Consider the following 17618-nt stretch of genomic DNA (forward strand, 5'->3'; position numbering starts at 1 on the left):
AATTTATCAGGTGCTGGTGGCTCCTACCTGTAATTCTAGCTACTCAGTAAACTAGGATCTGAGGATCATGGTTGAGAGCCAGTTTGGAAAGAAAGCACATGAGACTCTTATTTCCAAATAACCAACAAGAAACTGGAAGTGGAGCTGTGGCTCAAGTGGCAGAGTGCCAACCGTAAGCAAAAAAAAAAAAAGCCAAGCAGGAGTTGGAGGCTGAGTTCAAGTCCCAGTATTGGTTCACACACAAATGAAAAATTACTATCTTCACCTTGGTACTTCCTCCAGAAATTGAGTAATGCTGTAGTATGTACTTAGAAGGTTATCATCAGAATCAAGAAAAGTAATTAGATAACCATGGGGCCTAGTAACACTGAACACAGACAAAGGATTTGCTATCATTTTGCTTTGAATGATGGTAACTATTCTTAGAAAAATAAATTTTAGTAACTGCTGGGGTGGAAATGGCGAGACCTTTTGAAGTGCTTTCGTCTTGAAGCACATTTCTCTGTTCCTCTATCAACCTTTCCTTACAGCCACAGACATTCACACCTACCTCTTTTTGGTACCCCTGGGCCAAAAGCTGTTCTAAAGGGTTTCTGACTCATTCACCATGTGATGCATGCCTGAAACTCCTACTGTTAGAACTCTGTGCAGTCTGGCCAGCCTCAGAGACTCTCTGTTATTTATTGTCCTGGGTTCTCTGATGATGTCTGGTTATTGGAGTAACAACTTGAGAATCTTGTATCCTATCTCTTAGAGGTAAGAATTCTCAATGGACAAATGGTACTTCGGAATACCCTGTTGATCAATTTAAAATTGTGACAAGAACTAAATATGCTTTCTGACCCAATGGTTATTAGCATACATAAAATTCAATATAAGCTGGTTGCTAGTAATTCTAGCTAATCAGGAGGCTGAGATTTGAACATCATGATCTGAAGCCAGCCTAGGCAGACAAATCCAAGAGACCCTTATCTCCAATTAGCCAGCAAAAAGCCAGAAGTGGAAGTGCGAAGCCTTGAATAAAAAGGCTAATCAAAAGTGAGGTGCCTTGAGTTCAAGCCCCAGTTACCTGTACACACAAAAAAAATTCAGTCCAGTTTTATGCTTATTGGTTAGATTATGGCTTGACAGGAAGGAAATAAAGGTGATTTGTAGGAGGGATACAGCTGAAAGATCACTTTATTTAGGAGTTGGAGATTTCAGTGATTTTTCCAAGCCTACATGCCAAATTGCTGGGCTTTATGTAAGACTCTAAGCAGCAACCAACCACAGATTTCCATTAGTAAATTTCAAATTTGTTCCAATGGTTAAGAATTCGGTCTTATCATCAGTGCTATGATTAGCCCAGGAATCTCACTTGGAATCAAAGTGCAGCCACAGCACTGGAGACCTTCATCTTTACCACCACTATTCCACACTCACACACTGATGTGAACCATGAGTAGGAACTGATGAACCTGTGTGTTGCAGAAGAGTTGTAGCAAATGGGAAAATAGGCTGGTATGGAGATAAGAAAAAAAAAACAGTAATGGCTCACTAACATTTTTTGAAAGCAGTCAAAAATCTAGTTATTCTGCCTTCTTTGTAGGCTCTGGCTGATATTTTTTGAAAGCAGCCAAAAATCTAGTTTTTCTGCCTTTGTAGGCTCTGGAAGTCTTTCTTGTTATCTCTTCCTCATAGAAGGATTTCTTTAAGTTTTCCTCCTCCTCCTCCTCCTCTTTCTCCTCCTCCTCCAGCTCCTCCTCCTCTTCCTCTTTCTTTTCATTCTCATTCTTCTGGAAGCATTGGAGTTTACTCAGGACCTTACACTTGCTGGGCAGGCACTCTACTCGAGTATGCCTTCAGTTCTTTTTGCTTTACTTACTTTTTAAGTAGGTATTTTTATTTATACCCATGTCAGTGTGAACTGTTCTCCTATTTATGCTTCCCTCATAGCTGGTGCAAGCCACCATGTCCAGACTTTTATTGATTGAGATGAGGTCTTTTAAACTTTTTGCCTGAAGTGACTTCAAACTAAAAAGAACAATCCCCCCAAATGGCTAGTATTATAACCATGGGCAACTATGCCCAGACTAGAAATTTCAGTATCATTATTCCAGATTCTCCTTTCAGAAGAAAAATATAATGGGAGAGAGAAGACACAGAAATAAAATATTTCTTGTAACTATGTTCAACTGAGTCCACCTCCATATGGACTTCAGAAAATAAGCTTTGAAGGTCATAAATTTCAGGCAGAAAAGAAATGGTTGAAAGCCAATATGTTTCAAAGGCCAATCAACATGCACATACTACAATAAACATTTGCCTTTGAAAAGTATATCTGTCATTTACCTTTACCTCTATATCTTCATAGGTCTAATGCAATCATTATGCATGATATATACACAATATTGTTTTAGTCAGGGCTCATTATGTTTACTTTCTTTTCTGATACTTCAGCAAAAAAAGAAAAGGCAGTTTCCTAGCAACATCTATATTCAAGGGAACAACAACAATAAAAGCTTAATCACAAACATTTTATTTTCCCCAAAGTTGATTCCTGTCTGTGCAGCGAAGTTAGGTAGGTAGCAAGTATGCATCTCCTTAGCTTTTCCTCCTGTGAATTAAAGGGACAGTGAATACAATTTGCAACTTATGCCTGGCTTTCCTAGCAATTGAAGGGTTTTATTGTCCATTTGCTCTTGGATGTCATTAGTATCAATGATACGAAGGAAGAAAGAGTGGATTGGGATTCGAGATTGCTGGATTCCTAGTAATCCTTACATGAATTACTAGTTGATATATCAGTCAGTACTGTTTTTTGGATTGTTTATTTCCAAATGCCTGTTATTCTGGAAGGGTGCATTTCAAGGGTCCTTCCTAGATCTAAAGCCCTACTAACCATCACATCTCATTTTATTTTTAAAGTTTATGGGAAGCCAGGTACAGAGGGCTCATGTCTATAATCTTAGCTTCTCAAGAAGGGTGAGACTGGAGAATCACAGCTTGAAGTTCTGTCAGGCGGTAAAGCCCTAGAGATTCTTAGCTCCAGGTGGCTCCTATTCATAATCCTAGCTACCCAGGTGGCTGCAATCTGAGGATCACTGTTCAAAATCAGCCCTGGCAGAAAGTCTGTGAGACCCTGGTGTCCAACTGAAGGCTGAAAAGCCAGAAGTGAAGGTGTGGCTCAAGTGATAGTGCATTAAGTCTTGAGCCCCAAAGCCAAAGAACAGTGCCCAGACCCTGAGTTCAAACCCCAGTACAGGCACACATGCACTCATACAAAAGCCCTAAGTGAAGGTGAGGCTTAAGTGGTAGAGCACCAGCCTTGTGGGTGAGAGATGAGTCCCTGAGTTCAAGCCCTAGTACTGGCAAAGTTTATTGGCATTCATTCAATCAACATCACAGTTTCACTCTAGTATTCCTTCCTCCCAGGAAAGCATCTTTGGGAAATGAAGTAGCTGGCTGCTCTCCAAAGAAACACGTGCCTGTGCCTAGCTTTCTGGAGACTTCCTGCTTGCTGGCTGCTTGGGAGGTGGGGGTCCCCAGGTGCACGCAGAGGAAATGACCTGACTGACCTCTGTGGTGGAAGTCTACACGTCTTCCTCCTCCTTCCTTAGGAGGAAGTGGCGTTCATTTCACTGCCTTCAGAAGAGCCAAGTTTCTCGAGTTGAAAGCATGTGCACAGCAGTCTCTGCATCTTTCACCCCGAAAGTCCCTGCACAGAAACTCCGTGGGGAGTCTAAATATAGCAAATAACAAACTCCCCCTCCCCCGCCTTCAGCCGGGGTCCCCTGTGCAGCTCGAGGATTGGAGGATGGCATATCCCCACACTCTTCTTTGCATCTGCCTGGAAGAGCGGGCACGGAGCAATCGCTCTCGCACCTCCACAGCGCGTGGGTGTGAAGTGTATTAGGGGAAAGCAAGAGTGACTCTGGGTGCTGGCACTTGGCTCGCAGTCACGTGGCACCACTGCCAGCCACCGGGAACAAGCAGCCACAGTCTCCTGTCCAGAGGAGAGGCCTGTGGGTCTCAGGAGCAGGCCCCAGGGCTCCCACCTATAATAGATAAGAACTTCAAAATGAAAAAGAAAAGAAAAAAGAAAGCATTTAAGGGGAGGCCACAGCAGCTGCCCGCAGGCGTGGTGCGCGTGTGCGCTGTGGGTTGGGGCGGTGGGAATGCGCACCTTGCTGCTTGTAACTTGTCATTGTTTTCTTTCCTATTTGGGAGGAAAACTACTCCCTTGGAAGAAGTGTCCAAGCCTGGCTTCTTCTCAATTTCCCCACGCTGGATGTGAGCTTGAACTGCTTAAGGTTTTGACTTAACCATTTTATTTTTTTTTTTTTTAATTCCAATTTAAGTTTATTTTTTGGGGGAAGTATCTTTGAAAGCCAGCGGCACTGTGGCCTCGCCTTCCGCCAAGGGAACTGAGCCCAGATCGGAGTGGCAGGGTGCTAGACCTGCACCCCAGTGGGAACCCCAGGCAGTTGGTTCTCGCACCCCATCTCTATAATCAAGTCCGTGTCAGCATCCGCGGCCTGGGGGTGCGCCCTGGACACCTCATCCTCTTGGATCCTTCTCCCAGCCCCTGAGACTTGGGCACTTTTCTGACTTCCTGAGACTTAAATGGAAATTTCTTGACTAGGGAACTGGGTTCGTTCTCCCCGGCTTGGCTGCCAGGTGGAGCCCGGGGGCAGCTCACCCACTGCGGAGAAGCCGCTGTGGAGTTTCACGCCCTCCCCGCACCCCACCCCCGGGCTGGGAAGGAGGGATGTTCAGTCAACTCGAGGGCGTCTGTCTGAGGCTGGGATGGAAAGTCACCGCCCGCAGGCTGCGTTGAGCGGCGGGAAGACGCCGGGTCCCCACCTCGCCCTCTCCACGGCCGCGTCCTTCGGGTGTGCCGCCCACTGAGCTGCCCACGGCTCGCCACCAGCGCGGGAATCCCAGCGTGGGTCGCGCTCGCCCGCTCGCTTGAGGACGGCCGGGGACCCGGAGGGCAGGCCGGGGCCGGGCCGGCTGCACCCCCAGAGGGAAGAGGGGCAGGACCCTGCCCGGCGAGGCGGGGCAGGGCGACGGACACCTCCGCTCCGTACGCTGGGCACCCCACCACCTCAACCTAGCCGACAGCTCCGAACTACCCCCCCCCCCCGGGGAAAGCAAGTCTAACTCTTCCCTGAACTGGACTCAGGTGATCGGTCCTTTACGGGGAGAAAGGGGTGCAGGGGAGTGGAAGGAGTGAAGAAGGGGGGTTGCGGCTGGTGTGTGCGCGCGTGGGAGCGCGCCCCGGAGCGCCCCACGCCTGGCTTGGGGGTACTTGGAGAAGCAGGCAGCGGTAGCCCCGGGAATCAGAGAACTGGCGAAATCCTCTCCGAGGGACGCCCCCAACAGGTCCGGATCGCGACGAGGAAGCGACGGGCGGCTAGAAATTGGGCGCCCTCGGCCTCCTCCGCGCGCCCGCCGACCCCGCCCCGCCCCGCGCCGCCCCCCGCCCCGCGCCGCTGGAGGTCGCGGGCCGCCGGGCGCCCCGTCGGCCGCCCGCTTCCTCCTCGGAAAGCGGCGGGCGCACATGAGGCCGCGGTCGTCCGGGCGAGCGCGGGCGCCCCCCTCGCGGTGCCCGTGGTGATGCCATGCCCCGCCACCACGCGGGTGGAGAGGAGGGCGGCGCCGCCGGGCTGTGGGTGAGGAGCAGCGCGGCGGCCGCGGCGGGCGGGGGGCGCCTGGGCAGCGGCATGAAGGATGTGGAGTCGGGCCGGGGCAGAGTGCTGCTGAACTCGGCCGCCGCCAGGGGTGACGGCCTGCTGCTGCTGGGCACCCGCGCGGCCACGCTGGGCGGCGGCGGCGGCGGCGGCGGCAGCGGCGGCGGCCTGAGGGAGAGCCGCCGGGGCAAGCAGGGGGCCCGGATGAGCTTGCTGGGGAAGCCGCTGTCCTACACCAGTAGCCAGAGCTGTCGGCGCAACGTGAAGTACCGGCGGGTGCAGAACTATCTCTACAACGTGCTGGAGAGACCCCGCGGCTGGGCGTTCGTCTACCACGCGTTCGTGTGAGTACCCGCCGCCCCTCTCCCTCCTCCCCTGCGCGCGCCCGGCCACGCCGGGGACCCCTCCCCACCGGTGCGCTCGGAGCCCGCGACCCGGCCGGACGCGCGCGTGCGCGCGTGCACACACTCCCAACGGAGCGCGCGCGCACGTGGTGGGTTTTATTATTACCATTATCATTATTATCGCTATCATTATTTGCTTGCACGTGTCGGTGCTCTTGCAACCTTTCGCCTCCCCTGCTCCAGCTCCTCCATCTCTGTAGCTTGAACCCCCTGATCCCCTCGGTCCCCTCGGTCTGGCGCCCCAGGAACTGCTAGGCACCCAGCAAAAGGTGGATTTTAGGTTTCTCAGCTAATTGGGATCGGGGAGATCCTGAGCTAGCATAAAGTTCAGCCGAAGCGGGGAGAGGCACAGAGACGGCACGTTAGCGGGGTTCCGGGGTGATGGCGGAGGGGGAGACAGGTCCTCGGTACCGGGGGAGGAGCAGGGAAGCTGCTAGATGGTGGAGACAGCCACTGGGTTCGGAGTGCGCCCGGAAACACGCCTGGCCACCACCAGGGTCGCCACCAACGGCAGATCTTGTCAGCGCGTGGAGCAATTCTTGTCACAGAGAAGGTGACTAAGGTCGAGAAGAGTGAGCCAGGCTGGAGCGTGGACCCGGGCGACGTGGGGCGCTAGAGCGCCGCGCCCAGGTGTGACCCAGGAAGCGCGAACCCACCCGCCACATCTGCCCGGAGTCAGCTCCGTGTGTGTGTGTGTGTGTGTGTTTGTGTGTGTGTGTGTGTGTGTGTGTGTGTGTGTGTGTGTGTGTGTGTGTGTGTAAGCCCCTCGCCGTCTAGCAGAGAATGCTTAATGAGAAAACGATTGGAAGCAAATGTTTATTTTCCCCACAGGCATTTAAAACCTTTTAGTGGCTTTAAAGTTTACTACTGTTTTCCCCACAAGGTCCATTCATTCAGTCTCCTGTTAAGAGTCCAGGTTTTACACCCTGTTTCATTCGTGGTTTTTTTTTTTTTGGCCCTTCCTCTTTTTCATTTTTTGCCTTTTGGCTTTCCACTCTTCATACTTGTTGCCTATGCTAAGATGAAATATAAACACGATAGACGATCTTTAGAGAAAGTTGCAATTGCCCATGCGTTCCTTCTTTCCTAGGAAAATTCATTTTGAACACATAACCTAGTTTCTTTCTGTATCATCTGTACATATCCTCATCTGAGACAGGCTGGCACCAACATGAAAAAAATATTTTTTAATACTTGGGGGAAAGAACTAGGTTTGTAAGTACTGAGCCTGGAATTTGACCACGTAGGACTCAGGAAGCCGTGGAGGCTACAATCCGTGGGGCTCTGGTGTCTGGAAAAGTTTACAATTCCAGACTGCTGTGAGCTTGTAGGATTCACTGAAAGCTCCCCTGTAACTTTCATTAGTATTATTATTTCTACTAATTTCACATCCTTATTACACCAAAAGGGATTAAGTTCTATCATTCGCTGATTGAAGATCATATTAATGTAGGATGTAGATACTGCAATTAATATTAGTCATAGAGAAACACCACTGATAAGCTTTTCTTCCCTGGGTTGGTAGAAAATCACTCTATTATTTAATGAGTCCAATAAGTTATTTTGACCTGTTTTAGAATAAACTCAAAATTTAGCAATGATGATACCTATTTTGGCAGCAAATATATCATGCCTATAATAACTTTTTACAAGATAGGCTTAACATATTCATGGCTTGGAACTTTCAATATGATGACTTTGTGGTGAATCATATGTTTTATCCACCTAGCAGTGCTTTTTATGATAGATATGATATAAATGATAGGATATGCTGATATGATATAAAAACATGATATGTTGATATTGAGAACATGAAGTTCTGCTTCATATACTTCCAGCAGTAGGAAACAGTACTGTTTTAGTTGCTACATAGACTTGCTAGGTACACATTAGCACAAGGACTGCTTGTAATTTTATTTTATTTATTTCATTTTAAAAGTAATTATTAATTGTTTGTAATTATTAATTCTTGTGATGGTCCTGGGGCTTGGACTTAGGGCTTTGGTGCATTCTCTTGAGTTTTTTCTTAAGCCTACTGCTCTATCACTTGAGCCACAGCACCAATAATGGCTTTTTGGTGGTTAATTGGACATAAGAGTCTCATGGACTTTTCTGTATTTGAACCACAGTCCTTAGATACCAGCCTCCTGAGTAGCTAGGATTACAGGCACCCAGCTTAAATGGGTTTTGGAATAGCTGGACTTTACACATTAAATTAATAAATCAAACTTGCTTTGAGCTGTACATCTAACAAGACCACTAATAACGCAGGAAATTACAAGAAAATCACTTCTAGAAGAGGTGTAACTAACTAATTCCCTGCCAGCCTGGGAATCCCCAAATCTTACTTTAATAACAGTTTTTGTAGCATATTAAGGTTCCTGCCAAGAAACAAGTGCACTGTGATTAATGAAGCACTTCAGGGATGAATTTACTTGGTAGACCAATGTTTATACTGCCAAGAAACAAGAAAAGTGTACTTAAACTTATGCTTTAGGTAAAGAAAAACCTCTGTTAAATATGCAAAACTCATTATATAATGATACTTTAATGATATAAAATGTGGTTTTAAGAGTACTTATTCTAAGCTGGATGCTGGTGGCTCATGTCTGGAATCCTAGGTACTCAGAATGCTGAGAGCTGAGGGTGTGGTTTGAAATCAGCCCTGGCAGAAAAGTCCGTGAGACACTTAGCTGCAGTTAACCAGCGAAAAGACATAAATGTTGCTGTGGTTCAAGTGGTAAAACACTAGTCTTATGTGAAAGAGCTAAAGGACAGCATCCATGCCTGGAGTTCAAGCTCTAGTATTGGCCTGAGGATGCCCGTGCACACACGAGTACTTAGCCCACCAATAAGAGATATCTGAAATGTCTGAAATACTTACTTGCAGTTGGCGAATCGGGGGATTAGATCAGTGTCATTGCTGTACTTTTGGTTTTATGGGTAGCATTTCCTGCCTTTAGCTGTTCTTCAGTTTATTAGATGAGCCATTAAAAATAGAAGCTGACTAATTTCCTTGAATGTTGTTTGATTTTTCTTAGTCCCCCTTCCTTTCGGGAAAATTTTAGAGTCATGGTGGTACTATGTAGAGGAATCATAGTGGGATTCTCTGTATAAATTTGCCTTGCTGTAGGAAATGTGGTTCTGAGAGAGTACACAGGAAACAGTAGTGTAGATACATCTTACTTACTTAACACTCCCCCAGTGTATATTTGCCTGGTTTAAGACCGTGGAAGAAGATTCATAAGTATTTTTAAACTAGAAGAAATATTCCAGACACCCAAGCTAAAGGCCCTGAAGGCATCCCTTTTTTCATACTTCCTCCTTCTGGCCATCCAAATGGTCATTCTGTCCTGTTTATTTACTCATAAATATTTTGGAAATACATTTCTTTAAGTTCTTTGCTTTTCCCACCTCTGCCTGGTTCTAAGTACCTCTGCATGGGATGATTGTAATACCTACCTGTTTAATCATCTCCCTTCTATTAAGGACCTTGTAGCAGGAGTCTCTGAAACCATAGCTCTAAATGTAAGTCTTTTCACTTCCTAAAAATGCAGATATTTATTTATTCATTTTTGGCAGCACTAGGATTTGAACTCAGCACCTTCTACTTGCTTGCTAGCTGGCACCTTTCCACTTCAGCCACACACTTAGTCCTTTTACTTTTAGCTATTTTTGATATAAGACCTTGCATTTTTTTGTGTAGGCCAACTGGAACCACATTTCTATTTACTTGTCCTGTGTATCTGAGTTGACAGGCCCACACTGAGCTACTGATTGAGATGGCATCTCACAGAGTTTTTGCCCCAGGGGCTTGGAATCATAATCCTCCCAGTTACCTGGATTTTAGGCATGAGCTATTGAATGCTGTTAAAATGCAAATCATGTATTATTCCCATGCCTTAAATCTTTCTGTTATTATGTCTTATTAATTTGTACATGTGTTTATTTTATTTTATTTTATTTTTATAAAAGCTGAGTGGCAATGAGCCTGGGAAGTAGCTTATTGGTAGAATGTTTGCCTAACATGCATGAAGCCCTGGGTTTGATTCCAGGACCAGCTCCAGGACCAGCAAAAAATCCAAAAGAAAACAACAAAAAAGCTGAGTGGCAATTATTAATTATAGTATGTGTTGATTCCCAAATTAGTAAGAGAAAGACCTCTACTTTTAAGGATGGAAAAATTCTAGCATGTGGTGTTTACAACCATATGAAAAAGTGTGACACAATATCCATGATTTTTTTTTTTTGGTCGGTTGTGGGGCTTGAACTCTGGGCTTGGGCACTGTCCCTGCGCTCTTCAGCTCAAGGCGAGCGCTCTACCACTTGAGCCACAGTGCCACTCCGGGTTTCTAGTGGTTTATTGGAGATTAATGTCTCACGGACTTTCCTGCCCGGGCTGGCTTTGAACCGCGATCCTCAGATCTCAGCCTCCTGAGTAGCTAGGATTACAGGTGTGAGCCACCAGCGCCCGGCATTCATGCTCTTTAGAGGAGGTAGGTTACCAAGCTCTATGAGAAAGGAGAAGGTAGTGGAGGAGATGAATGCAAAACCATCAGCAGTCTCCTAAGTAAAAAAATGAGACATGAGCTGACTTTAGACAAATGAGTCCTTAATTTGCACTTAGGCAAAAAAGGGAGAATGAAGTCCTGATGGAGAAAGAAGCTTATGTAAAAGTTTGGAATTGTGAATCGGCGCAGTAATTGTATGTGCTCCCAAGAATTTGCAGGACAAGACCATGTAAAAAAATCACGTTGCCAAATGCAGGTGGCTCACACCTGTCACTCTAGCTACTCAGGGAGCTGAGGTATGATGATCATCAATCAAAGCCAGTCCAGGCAGAAAATTCTATGAGATGCTTATCTTTATCTAGTGAACTAGCAAATGAAGCTGGAAGTGAAGGTGGGCTCAAGTGGCAGAGTGAAGAAGTTAAGGGAGAGCTCAGAGTCCTGGGTTCAAGCCCTAGTACTGACAGCAAAAAGAAGACAAGTCATATAGCTAACATTTGGGAGCCTCAGATGCTAGCCATGGAATCTGGTCTTTATCCTATAAGTAGTATTACACTGTGATGAAAAGGAAGAAAGTGAGGCAATCAGGTAAGAATTTTGGCAATACGTACATTTTTATCGGCTTAAAAAATGAGCTGGAACTGGGCGCTGGTGGCTCACACCTGTAATCCTAGCTACTCAGGGGGTTGAGATCTGAGGATCACAGTTCAAAGACAGCCCAGGCAATGAACCACTAGAAAATTAGAAGTGGTGCTGTGGCTCAAGTGGAAGAGTGCTAGCCTTGAACTGAAGAGCTGAGGGACAGCGTCTAGGCCCAGAGTTCAGCCCCACGACCGCAAACAACCGCAAAAAAAAAAAAAAAAAAAAGAAGAGTTGGCAGATCCAAAATGGAGTCATTGTGGCCTATTGTGAGATGGAAGCCACTGTATCAAATTTTCATTCAGTCTTGTATTCCTTTTTTTATTATTAAAATACTGTACAGAGGGGTTACAATTACATGGGCAAGGTAATGAGTACATTTCTTATCAAGCATTGTTGCCTCCTCCTTTGTTTCCCCTTCCTATCCCTTCCCATCTCCCACCCCCCAGTCTTGCATTCTTTCTGCAAACATCTATTTACTCTTTCTAATATAACATGTGCTGGTCTAGAAAGATGAGAGAAGATTGCCCAAGAAAAGAAACCCAGACAATAACTTTGAAGGAAAAGAAAACATTAAGATGTAGAATTGGCTGATTGTTTTCACCAGTCCAACACATAGTATGAGAACACAGATCTAACCTGGGGATTTGAAGAACAGAAATGCCATCCATGAATGCATAGGAAAGAAGGCATTGTAGAGTGTAAGTTCACATTTGGGCATGTTATGTTTTAGATGTTTTGGTTTTTTTTTTTTTTGACGGTTGTGGGGCTTGAACTCTGGGCCTGGGTGCTGTCCCTAAGCTCTTCAGCTCAAGGCAAGTGCTTTACCACTTGAGCCACAGCACCACTTCTGGTTTTCTGGTTGTTAATTGGAGACAAGAGTCTCATGGCCTTTCCTGCCCAAGCTGGCTTGGAATCATGATCCTTAGATCTCAGCCACCTGAGTAGCTAGGATTACAGATGTGAGCCACTGGCACCCAGCTTGTTTTAGATGTTTTTGAGTCATTCAGGTTGCTGTTGAAAAGGATCAGAGAATAGTACTGAACTAAATACAGGCCTTTTCCAGGAGGTTTTGGATCAACAACCAGAACTTTTAAAAGTATGTAGTATGATGATGATGACTGAACCAAATGCAGGTCTTTTTCAGGAGGGTTTGGATCAACAACCAGAACTTTTTTAGGTACATAGTATGATGATGATGATGATGGTGGTGGTGGTGGTGGTGGTGGTGGTGGTGGTGGTGGTGGTGGTGGTGGTGGTGGTGGTGGTGGTGGTGGTGGTGTGTGTGTGTGTACTGATGGGGGCTTGAACTCAGGGTCTGGGTTCTGTTGCTCTACCACTTGAGCCACAGCTCTACTTGTGGCTTTATGCTGGTTAACAGGAGATAAGAGTCTCATAGACATTCCTGCTTGGGCTCAAATTTCTGTTTCTTGTGATTGCAGACATGAGCCACCAGTGCCTGACTAGTAAGATATTTTTGGATAAATGAATCTGCAAAGCTCAAAATTAATCTGATATTTAGCTTGTATACTTAGGCTTTTGAGGTTCTAGTAGTTTGTGTTAGTAAAATCAGTGTGTAGGGGAAAAAATGAGATAGTTTAGGGAATAGGCAATGAGTTACCACATGGTAAAGAAGAGTCTTAGGAACATCAGAGCCAGCCAGTGGGTGGAAGAATACAGAAAACATGTGCAGAAGAACACCCGAAGGCCAGGGGGAAAGCCAGGATAACTTGTTTTTATGAAGGCAAATGAAGATGTGCATAAAACCAGAAGTTATGGTCAGCAGTTTGTGGTGCTGCAGAAATGTTTTAAAGTTGGGTTAGATTTCATTGGATAGCTCAGGTTGGAGACTACTGTTGAGCTTCCCCCATAGCAGCTGAAGTGGTGAGTGTTAGGATTTCAGTAGACTGAGAATGGTTAAAAGTAAGCTCCAGATCCACTGAGACAGTTCACAGGACCTTCAAGTTATGGCTATGGATTCTCTATCAGGCCTTATTGTAACTTCTCCTCTTTAATATGCATTCCAGTAAAATCCTTTCTGAACTGGTCTGTCCTGTATTTCACCCTTGTCCTTTTGCTCAGTGCTGTGCTTGAGGACCACTTCTTGCATTGGCTTTCCAACTCCTATAGTGTCTTCAAAATCTAGTGTTTGCAGACTGGAATCTGAGGATCAAAATTCAAATCCAGCCCAAGCAGGAAAGTCCATGAGACTATTGCCTCCAATTAGGCAACAAAATGCCAGAAGTAGAGCTGTGACTCAGTGGTAGAGCACCAGCCTTGAGTGAAAAGGCCAAGTGAGAACATGAGGTCTTGAGTCTAAGCCCCAGTGTTGGCATTACAAAAAGAGAGAAGAAAAGAGAAAAAGAAGAGAAGAGAGAAAAGACATGCAAGGATGGTTTCTGTCTTTCAGGATGATTCAGGTCCTGTTGTCTCAGGTTCTATGGTATTCTGGGATATGATCAAAATAGTATTCCCCCAACTCCCCTCACTGTATGGTCATTTCTGGCTACCTTTTCTGTGTTTCTTGTACAAAGAAGAACATACCCACACAGGAAGTGTCCTACTTACCTATGAATCTCAAGGTCCAAGCAGTGTTTTTTTGTATCTTGTAGACCCTCTATAATTGTTTCTTTAAGAGAAAGTTAATCATTTTCTTGGAATCCTTCCATACAGGAGTTTTAGGATTAAGATGAAGCTAAAAGAACCACCAGGTCTTTCCAGTTTTCTTAGAAGTAACATTTAAGAAAATGATAACCAGTGGGAAGCGGCCTCAGAGATCAGGGCTTTGCTCTCAGCTTGACAACTAATTAGCTGTGTGACTTAGAGGAAGTTGTTTTATCGTTCTGGGTCTTCAAATCTTCATCTTTGTATGGTCACCATGATAGTGTCTGCCATCCAACTGAGGTTTTTTTTTTTTAGACGTATATGCTGCTATTATTTATTATAACATCACCCTACTTCATAGAATATGTAAACATTTGCCTAGATGTCATTGATGTTTTGCCTTTTTTTGATTATGCAACATTTATAACATCATCTGACTTACAACTTTTTGTTCTGAAGATTCATTTTATTTCCAGGCAGGGGAGAGAATATTTCACAGTTTGTTAGCTTGTTGTGTGACTTCAGTTACTCATAGTAAATGGTCCTTAATCTGTTCTTTTGCCCCAAACTTGCAAATGTTCAGGTGTTAACAGCAGACTTTGTACCCCAGACTGTGACCATCTGTCCATCTGCTCCTTTCTTATTCATTCTTCACATTTTCTGTGAATCCAGTATTGCTCAAATTTCATTCAGCAAACATTGGGTATCTTTGGGGTGCCAAGGCCTAGATGAGGCTATTCTGGTCAATATAAGCAATTGTAATAAGAAGGAGTTCATTTCAGAGGGGAAGACAGAAAAACAGAGAAATAACTCAATATGGTAAATGCTTAGTGAAAGTGTATATACACCAGCATCCAGCTGAGGTTTTGAAAGACAATGTTGGGTGTCTAAAATGCAATCATGAAAGGAAAAGAGTAAGCTGGGTGCCAGTGGCTCATGCCTATAAACCTAGCTACTCAGGAGGCTGAGATCTGAGGATTGAAGTGCAAAGCCAGCCTGGACAAGAAAGTCCATGAGACTCTTATCTCTAATTAATCACCAGAAAACCAGAAATGGCGCTGTGACGCAAGTGGTAGAGCACTAGCCTTGAGCTGAAGAGCTCAAGGACAGAGCCCAGGCCCAAAGTTTAAGCCCCATGACTGATGAAAAACAAAAAAAGGAAAGAGGATTTTCATCAGTTCCCCTCCTCACCTGTGAGATAGAAGGTGGCATTAGTTGTTAAAACTTTGCTCATAACTCTCAAGATCTCTGCCCACAATACTCCTTTGCTTGAAGGAGAGATCTGTTTCCCATCCATGCATACATCATCCCTAAAATCAGGGGTTCCCTCTCTCTTGTTCATTGCTTTTTCCCCCCGCCCTGTTCATGCCTACCATGTAAATCACTGTGTAAACATACATCATTACTCTTACTGACACCATCTCCAAAATACTCCAGTAGCTCCCTTGTGGAAGATGGAATTTTTTCCTTACTGGCCATTGTCTGTGTCTGACACTAGATCCAATTAATTGCTTTATTATTTATGAGAAATTCTGTTCTGAATTAAGTCTATGTGTCTAGAAATTATACTTGAATTTTATTGTTCTTCCAAGTTCCTTAAAAATCACTGACTTCTAGATACAGAGAATCTTTGTAGTGATTTATCTTTAGCTGATACAATACTGGTATACTTCATTTCCTTCAAATTAATCTAATTTTAGAAAAATAAACAAAGTTACAATAGTTGAGGACCTTATTGCTGTTCGAAATATTGTAAAGTGTGAAGATACTTAAAACTTATTGGAAATGCTGAAAATAGTAGAGCCTAAAAGAAATAATACACAGCAAAATAATATTTTTTTCCTTTTTTATTTATATAATTATTTTCTACCTTTAAGTAGGGGCTTCAATTCAACATGTCATTTATGAGTACAGTGTATCTTGGTCAATGTCACCACTTTTCATGAAAAGAATATTTCAAAATGAAATAAAATCCTGATATAAGAATCACTATAAACAAGGAAGAGAGCCAGCAGCCTTTTGATAATTACTTGCAATGAAGTAATGCCAATTTTATTTTTTAATTGCAGATGGTCCTATTGGCAGACCAAAGTGCCAGTAGAGCATGTTTGATCCCAGACCAGTGGTGTGAAACCACTAGAAGCCCAATTGTCAGACAGTCACAGTCATTATGGTTAATGACTTGTCCGTGTTTCCAGTTTAATTTTCTTTTTCTTCAACCTTGTATGAGGATGCTATTTGAAGTTTTATTTGGTTGCAACCTGGGAAACCAATTGGCCACACAATTGCATTTTTTCATAAACAGTGAAATACTTGGATGAGTCTCAGAGTTTCAAGCATACCTTCTAATTCTTTGTAAGTTTGAAGTGTGAGCTTCCTAAATTAAATTAAATCTATCGTTTCCTACTTTTAGTAGTTTGAACTTTTTATGTTGCTCACATATGATTATTTATGCATGCATATATTCCAGACATACACAGAATTAACCTAAATATATCTTTTTGCAGAGATTTTGTGTCAGTGAAAATATTTACATTTCTCTTTGTTTTGTTTCACCAAAGGTAAAATGAGGCACTTGAATAAAATGCGATTTAGAAATAAAAAGGATTTTACATTTACTCTTGGTATTATAAAGATGGTCTCATAATTTGAACGATGTTTAAATTTACCTATATATGAAGAAATACACATTTTTTTTATAAACTCAGAGATAATATAATGGATGCAGTTTCCGTGTTTGCATGCTAAAGAACTATAATTTTATTTTGTGGATGTGGAGCAGCCTATGAGACAGATAGGACTTTGACAGATAATAATTCTAGTACATTTTATTTGGGATATGGTCTCACTGGACTTGAACTCTTTTTTTTTTTTTTTTTTTTGGTTGGTTGTGGGGCCTGAAATCTGGGCCTGGGTGCTGTCCCTCAGCTCTTCAGCTCAAGGCTAGCACCCTATTCCACTTGAGCCACAGCCACAGCACCACTTCCAACTTTTTCTGCTTATGTGGTGCTGAGGAATTGAACCCAGGGTCTCATGCATGCAAGGTAAGCACTCTACCACTGAACCACCTTCCCAGCACCTGGACTTGAACTCTTTATGTATATATTCCAAACTAGTCTCTAACTTGCAATCTTCAGGCTTTTGCCTTCTGAATGCTGGGATCACAGGTATGTGATCCATACCATATTGCCATTGGATTTTTCTTTTAGATTTATCACACTGTCAGCTCTATGACTTATGGCTTGAAAAGGACCACAGTGGACATGGAGGACCAATTTTGAAACTTACTCCAACCTTAAGCAAGAGATAATTAGGGTGTAGACTGGGAAATGATAGCAGGATGGAAAATATATGCTGATAAAATTGGAATGTATTAACAAATGATCTAATGCAGAAAATGATAAAAGAAGGTCAGATTGGTTATTTCCAGCTTCTTTTCTTGGATAGTTTACAGATGTTAAACACTTTACTGAGATCAAGCATGCAGATGGAACAACTGGTTGAGGAGAATGTGAGATGTAAAAATGTGAGTTTAATCATAGAGATAATCTGCTTGCAGTGCTGGTGGGCTGTCCAGCTACACATGGCCACATAGCTTGTGGATGATGATACAGCAGTAAAGAGTAAGAGAAGCAGGAGAAAGATGGTGACCTGAAGCATACTAGCATTTGAAAGATGAGCAGAAGATATGAAGAATTTAATGAAGTGTACAATGAGATATAAAGAATCACTAGATCCTCAGAAGATGACAAGGTGGTTATGGAAATAAAGTGTTATGTGAAACCAAG

The 17618-nt window shown here is 44.0% G+C and overlaps 1 protein-coding gene across 3 annotated transcripts in view; it reads left to right on the top strand.

Annotated features, from left to right (window-relative positions):
- The first annotated feature begins 5534 nt into the window (after window positions 1-5534).
- Window positions 5535-17618, top strand: part of Kcnq5 (potassium voltage-gated channel subfamily Q member 5) — a 549988-nt gene continuing 537904 nt past the window's right edge. For all 3 annotated transcript variants that reach the window (XM_070012173.1, XM_070012174.1, XM_070012175.1), the window contains exon 1: window positions 5535-6019. In XM_070012173.1, coding sequence (XP_069868274.1) covers window positions 5607-6019 — 413 coding nt within the window. In that variant the 5' untranslated portion in view covers window positions 5535-5606. The remainder of the gene's footprint in view (window positions 6020-17618) is intronic.

The sequence above is a fragment of the Dipodomys merriami genome, unplaced genomic scaffold, assembly GCF_024711535.1.
Source record: "Dipodomys merriami isolate MVZ:Mamm:240054 unplaced genomic scaffold, mDipMer1.0.p SCAF_89, whole genome shotgun sequence".
Taxonomy (NCBI): domain Eukaryota; kingdom Metazoa; phylum Chordata; class Mammalia; order Rodentia; family Heteromyidae; genus Dipodomys; species Dipodomys merriami.